This window comes from Tenrec ecaudatus, chromosome 5, assembly GCF_050624435.1.
Source record: "Tenrec ecaudatus isolate mTenEca1 chromosome 5, mTenEca1.hap1, whole genome shotgun sequence".
In the NCBI taxonomy this organism is placed as follows: Eukaryota; Metazoa; Chordata; class Mammalia; order Afrosoricida; family Tenrecidae; genus Tenrec; species Tenrec ecaudatus.
Genome location: NC_134534.1, coordinates 103,883,639 through 103,896,120, shown reverse-complemented (window position 1 = coordinate 103,896,120; position 12,482 = coordinate 103,883,639). Strand labels below are relative to the sequence as shown.

The 12,482-nt window shown below is 46.8% G+C and overlaps 1 protein-coding gene and 1 non-coding gene across 4 annotated transcripts in view; both read left to right on the top strand.

The window, feature by feature from the left end:
• The window catches only part of FANCC (FA complementation group C), a 375,212-nt gene extending 365,518 nt beyond the window's left edge, over positions 1-9,694 (top strand). For all 3 annotated transcript variants that reach the window (XM_075549793.1, XM_075549791.1, XM_075549792.1), the window contains exon 15: positions 4,938-9,694. In XM_075549793.1, the coding sequence (XP_075405908.1) occupies positions 4,938-5,168 (231 nt within the window). In that variant the 3' untranslated portion in view covers positions 5,169-9,694. The remainder of the gene's footprint in view (positions 1-4,937) is intronic.
• On the top strand, positions 7,450-7,609 carry LOC142449376 (U1 spliceosomal RNA). The gene has a single exon (XR_012784571.1). It is a non-coding gene; the product is annotated as a U1 spliceosomal RNA (small nuclear RNA).
• Positions 9,695-12,482: the final 2,788 nt, after the last annotated feature.

The following is a 12,482-nucleotide window of genomic DNA, read 5'->3' as shown; positions in this document are numbered from 1 at the left end:
CTTGATCACGCCCTACCAGACCTCCTACACCCTCCTCACCACCAATTTGGATCACTTGTTCTCTTGTCCCTGGGTTTGTTAACACCAGTACCTTTCCCCCCACTTCCCCCTCTCCTATGTCCCTCCAGAACTGTCAGTCCCGTTGTTTTCTCCTCCAGATTGTTCATCCAGCCTATTTCATTTAGACAGACCTGTGGAGATAATAACATGCACAAAAACAAGACAGCAAAACCAAGTAACAAAATAAAACAAAACAACAACAAACCAATGACAACAAAATAAAACACAACAAGAAAGAAAAGCTTGTAGTTAGTTCAAGGAATATTTCTTGGCCTTTAGGAGTGTTTTCCAGTTGAGTCTGTAGGGGCACCAAGCCCTGTCCCCAAAGTCTATTTTTGGTATTCCCTGGGGACTTCATTGCTCTGTTCCTTTGCTTTCTGTTGCACGCCCTTAGTGTTATGCCTCGGTGTGGTGGGATCAGATCGGACGGAATTCCCACACTGTGTCTCCAGTGTTGTCCCCTGTAGGGCTATAGGTTAGTGAGGGATGTTGTGTATCATAGTGGGGCCAGCCATGTGGTCTTCTCTGTGTATTGGGTGCTCTGAGCAGGAATGTTGTCCTCAAGGATTGGTGAGCCCTGTAAAGTGTTAAAGAACAAAAATATTCTGTGTACTAAAGTGTACCAGAAAGCTGGATTTGAATAAGGAAGATCAGGGAAGAATTGATAACATGTGAATTAAAGTGTTGGGGAAGAAATATTGAGAGTACCTTGAACTGCCATAAGAAGAAATAGATCTGCCTTAGAAGTGCATCCAGAATGCTCCTTAGAAGTAAAGATGGTGAAACTTTGTCTCACATACTTTGAACTTGTTTTCAGTAGAGACCAGTCCCTCACCCTTGGTAGAAGGCTAGTGAAAAAGAGGAAGACCTTTGACAAGATACAGTAACTGCAAGAAGGGGCTCAAACAATTTTAGAATAATATAGGCCCAGGCAGTATTTAATTCCATTGTACATACAGTTGTTATGGCCCAGAGTCAATGCAGTGGCACTTAAACACCAAGAACTAGTTGATAAAGTTACTGCTCATGGAGACTGCTCAGCAGTTCTAAAAGCACTGTACATGTATACTAGAATTGAACAATTAAACAAGCCTTAGCCAGATTTCTCATTGCTGGAGTGACATTACACATAAGCAAAGTAGAAAACTAGATTGAATGTGCAATAGTCAATTAGAGTTGGAGACATTTGTATGAACTCATGCTTAGCTTACTACTAATACAGATGACTATATATTTACAAGTAGGTGTAAATCCATGGACTATAATTCACACATTTATCTCCTTGCAATGTCAACTGAGAGGGCCTAGCAGCAACCGAAAAACCAAACGCTGCCAACGAGTTGGTGCTGACTCATAGCGACCCTATAGGACAGGACACAACTGTCCCTGAGAGTTTTGAAGATTGACTCTTTTTTAAAAAAATCATTGTTTGGGGAGCTCGTACAGCTCTTATCACACTCCACACAACCATCCACTGTGTCAAGCACATGCGTACATGTTGCCATCATCATTTTCAAAACATTTTCATTCTACTTGAGCCCTTGGTCTCAGCTCATTTTCCCCTCCCCCACCCTCCCTCCCATACGGTCCCTTGGTAACTTATTTATTGTTCATGTCTTATACTCCAACTTTGTGATAAGCAGCCCAGTGCTTACCCCACAGCACTAGATCCTTACCTGAAGTACGAACGGAATAGCTGTCATGAGTCCACACTCGCGTAAATAAACGATTGAGTAAACAAGTAGGGAAACAGACAATCCCATAGTGTCAGAGGACCCTAAACAGAGTTGATACTCTGCTATGAAGGAGTGGGAGCTGAGCTTCCTACCCCGTCTGTGTGGGCTGCGCCTAGTAAATTCTGTCCACGGAGAACAAACAGAAAGGAGGGCACAGAGGCGAGTAACTTTTAAAGTGGAGAAACACTACCTTAGCTGGGTGAGCAAGGTCTACGCCAACAGTGATAAGTCCTGCCAGCAGCACATGCCTCTGATAGACTGTGATGAGAATGGCGCTTTACCGCTGTAACCTTCCTCCTCCAAACCATGACCCTAGTCCACCCATGAGGACAGCATTAGACAAACTACCAAGCCAGTGTCAACAGTGACTGGCACAGCCATCCTATCAAGGAAAGACTGAGGCACGGTCATAGCCAGAAGGAGCCTCAGGAGACATGGCTAAATGCCAAGGGGTGTTCTGGGTGGTGTCCGCGCACCAGAAAAGGGATGTGATGGGGAAGCTGAGGAGATCAGATTGCAGTCCAGCCTTCAGTTGATAATGTCGGACCATGTCAGTTAATGAATGACAACAGATGCTCAGTACCAGTTTAAAGGGTGTGACGGGGGAGCCAGGCACAGTGAGTATGGAAAATGACAAATCTAAACCTGTCCTAAAATGAAAAGCATATGGGCCTTTTGGGATCATAAAGGTACTGGCCTCTGGCCCGAGGTCTGGCCTCCGTGCATGTTGAGGGCTCTCAGCTGCTTGGGCCTGCTGCTGGAATAGTAGAAGACTACCCCACACCTCACCCCTGCCGCCCGCTTCCCAGATTCCTCAGTCTTTGCCCCTCTCTAGGCCCCAGCCCCTCCTGCTAGAGTGGAGAAGCGGGCCTCAGCCCAGCTGTCCAGCTCAGGGTTAGCCCACACTGACACAGGACTAGCACAGGCAGCCCGTGACCCGCCAGACCCCAGTTTTTCCAGATCCTCCAGTGAATCTGATAAAGTGCAGAGGTTGGTTCGGTTTATCTAGTATAAGAATGCAGCCCCTCTGTAGGGGGTAGAACCAGGAAGAACCATGCAGAAACCCTGGAGAGACCTTACCCCCGAGCTCCTGGAGAGGCACTTCTGCTCCTCCAACTGCATCTCACTCTCTTCAGGAGGAGCAGTTTACATTCAAAATTGACTCCTGTCCAGCCACAGAGAGGCTGCTGTTGGAAATAAGGTATTCCAAGGCCAGATCATGTGATGAAGTTCACAATCGGGCCACCCTCTCTGCAGACAGCTGACTGGGCTAAGCATACCCCCAAAATCATTCCTCGCCATGGTTCCTCCCTCCCTGCCCACCTGCTGCTCCATTCTCCCTCCCTGGTTCTGAGGTGACGCTGAGGTCAAAACCACCAGTTTGTAGAGTCATCCTGCCCTGCTGCCACCTCGGCTTCCTCTTCCTCCTTGTTGTCATCCCCCTCCTTCCTCTCCTGGCCTATGATTCTGGACCAACAGCAACAACAACAACAAAAAGGTAACAAGAAACTGAAGTTGTTGTGTAGTTCTTGAGCACAAAATCAATGATTTCACTCGACAGACGCAAACCAGCCAAAGCTAGCACACTGTGGTTTCCCCTCCCTTGGCTGCAATGGGCAGGGTTTTGTGGTGGTAGCGGGCTCTCAGCGGGGCACTCGAGAGTTGAGTTGGCTTATAAAGGGGGCAGGAGATTAGATGGGCCTTGTGTTGGCTCGAAAAAAGTCCTTGCAGTCCCTGGATACAGCCGATGTGAGCCTTGCCTACTCTGGGCTTCAGTGTCCAAGGGAGGGCATGCACATCTGGAAAATGTACATCTAACATCCTGTGTGTGAACCGTCAAAGCAGAACAAGTGGTGATGGGACATTGCCAGGGCTCCCACGAGGCCCAGGCCGCACAGCCTGTGTTTCCTGGAGCAGAGCTTGGCTCACTTCCATGAGTTCCATGAGCCCAAGTACCACGGACTTGCAGGTGTACGGCTGAGGAGAGCTAGCCCGTGGAGCTGTGGTGGCCCCTGGCCTATAGAGCCCCACCCTCTCCTGTCCCTCAGTAGGAGACTGATAGGCTCTCCCCAAGGCAGCCTTGCAGACAGAGGGCCCATTGAAAGTCCCCCGGAAGGCGACTGCACTGCTGTGACTAATTGAACGGCAGCCTGCGCCTTCCGAGGAAAGCACCTCAAGACGTTCTTTGGAAATGTGCTGCCAGCTGCTGTCTCGTCCGCCCGCAGCTCTGGCCCACTCGTTGCACAACTGCAGGACACTCCGCTGCCAGGAGCATTCCAAGCCTTGAAAAGAACCTCGCCCACTGGCACTCACAGTGACCCTCGAGGTCAGAGCAGCACTGTTCCCTAGTTTCCAAGGGTCCCCATCTCTAGGGGGCTGGGCAGCCTTCTCCATCTGCCAACTTTTCAGTTATCAGCTCAGCCCTACGCTGCTTGTGTCTAAAAGCTATTGTGAGTCTCACCACCCCACCCCACTCCCACTTTTCTCAACTGAAATTCTTCAGAGAAACCCTTAAAAGGTCTCAACAGCCACAGATCCCTCAAGTCTGTACTTAGAAGAACTAACAATTCTCGTGTTTCTACACATACCCCACCCCCAGTGTGAGAGTCAGGTGTTCCAGCTGTAAGCCATACAAACAAACAAACAAACCCATTGCTGTCGAATCCATTCTTACTCACAGCCACCCTCAGGTTATTCCCCCACCCCCGTCTTGGCAGCTAGCTCTATCAAGTTCCCACATGCAGCCTTAACTACTTATTGAAAATCCAGTGGGCTGGGCCTCTTGTCCCTTTGTGGACACAGGTGTGTGGAGCTGTGTGAGGGCCAGGCTTTGCAGAAAGTCTGCCACAGCGTGTGCATTGGCCTTCTCGCCCCACTGCAAACAATCCCAAAGCTGTGGATGCATCAAGCCAATGCTTGCCTCAGGGCAGGCTTCTTGGTAGCCTGTGGGGCTAACACAGCTGCCCACTCCCTGCAGGAAACAGGGGTCTTTAGGATACCACTTTGCTAACTTCATAGCCAGTCTCAGAAAACAAGACTTGTTCATTGCCTTGAAAGAAGAAGATACTGAGGTTTGTGAAAAATGAGACAGAACTTGTCTGTAATATGTTTCCATGTGCCTTCTCTCCATCCTCATTGCAGCTAGCTCAGACTGAAGAGATGACCCGGGAGATTATTGGCTTTCTTGACCAAACGGTATACAGATGGGAGCAGCTTTGCATCGAAGCCCCTAGACTTGGAATGGTAGCCAAAGAGCTCCTAACAGAACTACAGACTCGAGCCAAGCACAGCCCTGCACACCATGTGACTGTGGTGAGAGGGAAGGCAGGCTCACCGAGGCCACAGGACAGGCCTGGTAAGCCTGTACAGTAAGCATCCGCTCTTGAGGCATGAGGAGGAGCAGGCCAGCATGGGAAGGTCTGGTTGGACAGTGCACAGGACGGAGCGTGCCTTCCCTGCCCCTGCTCAGGGAAGATGGTGGAGAATCACCAAGGACAACCTAGCTGGGAAATTGACTTCGTTTTTGGTCTCGCGTTTTTCCCGGATCAAGTCAAGAGGTACAGCTATTATTTGATGGTTCCAAGTCTTTGGATCAAGAAATTGGCCATGAGCCCCAAGTGAATTTAAAGAGTAACTTAGCCCCTTTTCACGAGTTTTTTGTTCTGTTTTGTTGTAAGTCAGGTCATCGCTAAATGTTTTTCTTTTGAATCCTTGAAATCTGAAGCTCCTTTTATATAAAAGATAAAGGCAGGTTCTTTTGCTTCCCTAAGAAGTTCCTCATCTAAAAAAGAGATGATCCCTCAACTTTCCCTCCAGCCTCCCCAGTCTGACCAGGAAGAATCAGACCACAGCAAGCCCAGCAGCAGGACGGGGTGACAGGCTCCCAGACAAGGAGAGACATGGTTTCCCACTCACTGGGAAAGCTAGTGGCACCCCTTCGGGATGAAACAAAGCCAGCCTTAGTATTGACCCATTTTTCCTTGTATTTTATTAAATGTTGACTGTTAAGAAAGGAGTTCTTTAAAGTAGTTCAAAGATGGCCAACTGGAGAGGAACGGATATGTTTTCACAACATTACAAGAGATTATTATATTGATCTGTTCAACTAAAATAGGAAGTTGAAATTCCTAATAAAAAGTTGGGAACCACAATGTTCATACTTATTTCACATCACTTCTTTTGTTCTTGTAGATTTATTCTTAGCCTATATTAACGGTAACTTCCTCGCATATCGTATGTTTGTCAAGTGAGTCAAAATTTCCTTGTATCCCAGGTTGATTTGTGTATTAAGTCATCTCTGAACATCACCACCATGCCTCTTGTCTTGCAGCATGAGTAGGGTTATTGGATTCAGAGTTTGAGCTTTTGTCTCAGTGTCTGGCAGAGTTGATAGAGCCAACTGAAGGTCCGGAAAATCCCAAGGACTTTCACCTGGACCTTTCTTCTGAGAAATGTCATAGCAGAAAGGTCCACTTTTAGACTGCTTGGACCCAGCTGCATCATTATTTTAGTATAAAAATGCTTCATCAAAATGCATAGTGCTCGAAAGGAAATGTGTGCTTCACTTGATATTTGGGCATCTTTCCCATGCTGAGTTTGACTTGAAGCTTCGAGAACCTTCCACAGAAGTTGTGGCTAATCACTAGACTCTATTCAAGGGGCTCAATGTGGTGACAGAGAGTAGCCATGGTACCATGTTTAATCCATTCACATCACAATGTGGTTGTGCTTACCAAGTTTTCTACCTTCCCTATTCCGTCTGCTCATGGTATTTCACAGCAAACAATAAAAACAACTGTTTAACTTCAAAAACTATTCCACAGCCCCAATAGTCAAACAGCCTGGTGCTGGTACAATGCTAAATAGATAGACCAATGGAAAAGAATGCAAAAGCCAGAACTACATCCATCTACCTACAGGCAACTGATTTTCAACAAAAGACAAAAAAACATTAAATGGGAAAGGAAAGGTCCCTTTAAATGCTGCTGGAAAAACTGGATGTCCAGCTACAGAATAATGAAGCAGGACCATACCTCACCGCACGCACAAAAACGAACTCAAGATGGATTAGAGACCCCACGGAGAAAAGTGGGACAGATGCATGGGTCCTGTTGCACTTCATAACAGCAGACTTACAATTGTGAAGCAGCAACGAAAATAATTTTATGGTGGGGAGGTCACCACAACATGAAATGTATTAAAGGGTCTCAGCGTTAGAAAGATTGAGAACTTCTGTCTTAAGCAGTGCTGTGTGGGATGCCTGCGAGTAGATAAGGCATTGTGTAAGTCCACGAATGGCAGTTTGGGCAGATGCATTGAGTACGGGGTAGACAAATCGATAACCAGAGTAGGTGTCTATTGCAGGAAGAGCAAACTGCTGTACTCTCCATGGTGAAAGTGGTTCTTTGTAGTCAGCATGCCATCAGATTTGTGGTTAATATTCCTACAGAATGATCCCATAACTTAGATTCCGTGTTGGTCTCTGCTGCTGACAGATGGGGTGCTCAGCAGTGGTGGTAGTAGTCAGCATTATGAGTGGAAGTCCGTGCATAACCTCCATCCCTGCCACCATGTCCACTTGATGCATGTGCCCATTGGGCAATGACAAGTGGATAGGGAAAGAGGGGGCTAAATTTCCATAGACTCTGCCATCTTATCTACTTGATGTTTAAAAATCCCTCTTCAAGTGGTTTTCCCAGGGCGAGGCTTATCCATTGCACTCCGGATGTGCTGACCCCTGCGATTTCCCCAAATGTGGGAAACTCGACTGCATAATTTGTGGTAGTGGGGGACTGCGTTCGCGCTCTCCCCTGTTTTTAAAAAAAAAAAAAAAAAGAAGAAGAAGAAAATCCCTCTTGAGGAGTGATCCTTTGGTGAGTATTCACATGAGACACAATTATCTTCCCTTTTTGGCCCATTCAGGAGGGTCTATTCACATACCTCTTCCTCACCAATTTCCCAATTATCCTCTTTCCAAGTCCCTGACTATCCAAAGCATTGGCCTCAGCCCATGAATCTGTATACAGTCACACACTTGGCCATTTCTCCTTCCAGGAAAACGGAACAACCAGGTGTTCTACCCATGAGGAGGATTTCCCTTCAACACTGTCCTTCAAGGGGGTCTCAGAAAGGGGCTATAGTACCACTTTTGAGTGGTACCTGAAAATCACGCAGAACTATTAGTAAATCAACTGATCATAAGGAACTCCCTGAGGTAGTTCATTGTGCCAACCTGGCTGATAAACACATGTGGGGTTAATTGAAGGGCGGAGAGAGAAATGGCTCAGTGAGCCTCACCTTTCTAGTTCTCGTGTCTCTTGCTTTCTGATGGTCGGACCAAGATGCAGCTGCCTTAGCCAGTTCCCTGCTTCAGCTTGTAAGGCTGACTTCCTGCAAGAATCCCCGAGGAGAAGCCACATGGACCTACCCCGATGCAGCCCTGGGTGCTGGAGCAGCCATGTGGAGACCCCTGTCAGCACTGAGATGCTTACACGCTCACTGACTCAACTTTCCTCCTGCAGTCGGTGTTATTACGTGTGTTTTGTGAGATGGAGGAGGACTTTGTGGATCGGTGTCGGACATATGGGTTAATGTTGAACTTGTGGGCTTGGGCAGCACTGGGTTGGGATGTTTTCTTGATGTGCACTTACCCTTTATATAAAACTCGCTCTTATACATGAGTTTCTGTGGATTTGTTCCTCTAAAGTACCCAGACTAATACACTCCCCAAAGGCCATGCTTGCAAACTGGGAGAAGGAACGTACTGAATAGTGTCTGGGGTCTTAAAGACTTGCCTTAAAACAAACAGCCATCTAAGCAAGGCATCAGATAACTCCACTTAAAGGAGCACTCCAGCCTTTGTGATGCAAGGATTTTAAAGAATAAAATCTAAGATAGATGGAGAACTAGTATTAGAGCTTAAATTCTGAGATTAAGCTTCTAATAAATCCCTTCTGACCATAGACCAGGGACATAAACAACCTTATTGTCATCTGACAGAGTGTACTGGAGTGGATTATTACAGACATAGTTAGGTTAAAATTTAACACTTCATCACTTGATCTCTTTTGATCAATTTAACATTTTTTGAATATCTTAATGATTTTTAATGTTTTCTGCTTCCTTTTTGATTGCGGTTTTTCTTGGTTTTGTTAGTGTTGTTGGGGCTTTTCTTTGTCTTTGTGTTTTGTTTGTTTTTCTGAATATGAAATCCAGGATAGGTAAATCTAAAGAGACAGTAACTGGATTAATGGTTTCTTAGAAGTATAGCAGGAGAGGTTGGAGGAAAATGTGGGAGTTAATATCAGTGAGTTCATAACAAAGAACATTCTGAAATTACAGTGATGATCCCACAACTCTATTATGATCAAACTATGGAATTGTGTGATGTGAATTACATGTCAATAAAGGTGTTTTAAAACACTGTTTAAACCACATATCTAGATGATCTTTCCTGGTCTGCCATTACCCATCCTGTTTGCTACATTTTCTATTCTTTCACAAGGCGTCTAAGCCTCCAGGCCTTGAGAGCTCACCAGACTCTCTTAAATCCATGGAATTGCATTCAAATAGAGGTAGGTAGTTTATTGTGCCAGCCTGGCCAATAAACACATGTGGGATTAATTGAAGGGTGGAGAGATAAACGGCTTGGTGAGCCTCACCTTGTCTCTCGCTCTTTGATCATCGGACCAGTGTGCGGTTGCCTTGCTTGTTCTGTGCCTCAATTTGCAAGCTACACTACCTGTGGGACACCTAACCCGTGGACTGTGTCACTCTAATTTGAGATTCCTTCAAGACCTGCTTCACCACACCATTAGAATTTACTTCTCTTGAGCTGGGGACTGTCGGACCCTGTCATCTGGCTGTTGGTGACCTGGCTTGCTGTTTGCTGCCTGTAGCCAGATAGCCTGAATTGCTCTACAGAGGACTTACTCGGCGGCCCTCAAGACTGCCAGTGTCTCACAACTGTCTCACGGGAGTGAGTTGCACTGCTGTATAATTTAATTAACTGTTTGTTTCTTGCGTTATATATCTATCTGTATAAATCTATATAAAATTATTAGCGTTCTGGTTTTGTTTCTCTAGAGAACCCTCTCTGACACAGGAATGAACTGTGGGAAACTCTGGGCATGTAGCTTCCTTCTTTAACAAAAAAAAAGTAGTTGTGCATTGTGTATTTCTTCAGTGGGCCAGACCTAAATATAGGCACGTAAGGTTCAATGGAATTGCTCTCTGCATTGTTTGAGGAGCTCTGCGGTGCAGTAGGGTAAGCCGCGAGCTACTAACTGCAAGTGCAGCAGTTCAAACGCACTTCCTACTCCAAGGAAGAGAGATGAGTCTGCCTACAGGCGGTTCACCTCTGTCCTGTGGCCCTACTGTGAGTGAGAATCGACTTGATGGCAGTGGGTGGATATATGCACTGTTCTTCCCTTATTTCTGAAGATAGAACTCTCTGACCAAACCCTGTGACTCTACAACCTCCTGTCTCTCGCACTCTTGCACCAGCCCACCTTGGCCTATAGGGAGGCTAAGTGAGTAAACATCATGATGGCCAGGCAGAGCCAGCCTGGTTCTGATTGCTACCAAACAAGTCGAGTGGGCTTCCAGGATGACGTCTGCGTCCTGCCACCGACCACTAGGGGCCTCTTATAGTGTCTGTAACTCACTCACTGCAATAGAGTGGACACCAGCACAAAGTGGCCATGTCAGCCAGGGTCCCTCTGGCTTTCCAAGATTGTAATTCTTGATGGCAGTAGAAAACCTGGTCTTTCTCCCACGGAGCAGCCGGTGGCTTTTAACTGCTGACCTTGTGGTTAGCAGCCCAACCCATAACCAGTATGCCACTGGGGCTCCTCTTGTCTATAAGGCTCCTGAGAAATTAGATGGCAAGTATATTAAGACTTACTGTCTGAAGACGCCTTTGCTGACGTCAGGGCCACTGGCCGGTTCTGCTTCAGTCTGCACCATTAGCTCCTCTGGGCTCTGCTATGCCTCCGCTTGGGACGAGGGCATCAGGACCAATAGAAGTCATTGAGCGTGCTGGAGAAAGCAAGTCTTCTAAGTGGAGGGGTTGAGGAGAGGACTTGGAGGCGAGCTGGGGGAGCTGGGAGCTGCATGCATCAGCAGGGCTAACCCCCTAAAGAGGTGAGGCAAGTCGGTCACATCCTCATGTGACCCGGAGGATGAGGTGAGGTGCGAAGAATCTGCAAAATGAGAATAAATTTGAGGAATGGTCCACCCTGGCCAAGGGATCCTAAATGAGTCTTCATTCCAAGGACAACGAGTAAGCTTCTCTCCCTGCCCTCCTCACCACTCTTCAGTCATCTACAGCCTCCGCCCCCGGCCACTGCGACTGGTAATGAGTTCTCCTTACTAAGCCTGACATTGGGTTTTCACATGGATCCATGGACTTAGACACCAGTTTTTTTCAATGCTGTTATGAACAATCACTAAGCTCATTTGCTCATGCTGTGGTCATGTGTGGGTGAGTTGGTTCTGACTCACAGCATCCATCTTGCTACCTTGACAAGAGAACAAAGTGTTTCCTGGCCCGGTGCTGTCCTCGCAGTAGCTGCTGTGTGTGAGCCAGCCCACCGTGGTCACCAGTGTGTCACTCCATCATGTCTAGGATATTTCTCTTATTCACTATCAAGCATGCTATCTTGCCCCAGGCACCAGTCCCTTCTGATCACATGTCCAAGCACATGCAAGGAATTCTTGACAGCCTTCCATATACAGAACCCAAACTAAGGCAAAGTACAAAGGTTAAAGGCCACAAGAGCAAATACTGTTGACAGTCCTGCAGTGGTGGCGCTCTACCAGCAGGCGCTTCGATATCCTTTACATAAAACTCTTACACATGAGTTTTGGGGGATTTGTTTCTCTAATGTACCCAGACTAACGCAGGCAGCTAGAGTCGAACAAGCTCTGAGCAGCTGTTGGTCTCTTCCCGCAGGAGGAAAGAATGACGATGACAATTGGGAGCCACATAGTAACCATGAGTCCGTGGACTAGTGGACCCCACACGAACCAGTCTCCGCAACCCCAGGGCCAGAACAACGAGATGATGCCTGCCTACCACTTGCAACTCTTCTGAAAGGGCTCACATTAGAAAGGACTAGATGGGAGGGGAAAGGGGGAGTGGGATTGTGAGACAAAATGCAAAATCATAAAATAGACCAGTTTTACTGGTGGGATGGAAACAGGTGGTTTCCCCAATACTCTGGCCCTCAGTCACCTTTCGTGCCTGGAAGGGAATTCACCACTGTGGTGGGATAGTGGGAAAGGAGGAGGAACGTCAGCAGGCACTCGGGAGAAAGGGATAAATGTTAGAACATTGCATTGAGTTGAAACAAAACGTGTATGAGTTGATTAATGTAAATAATGATCAGCTCTGTAAAGCTCCACCTAATTCACAATAAAAGGGAAAAAATGCGGACAAAATAAGCATATTCTAGATCTTACCTCCACAATTAGTTTACCACAGGTCCAAATTCTGTCTCATTACAGACTGGCCAGTCTCGCTCCCTCCAATAAAGAAAACATGCAGGCGTTCCCTGTATTCTAGTTCTGACCCAATCGTGGTGTCTTATTGCATTTGGGTGTTTTGGATAGGAAGCCTGCACACTGATTCTGAAAGCTTCATGCTTTCCTACGGCGCAGTCTCATAACCCAACACTGAAAACT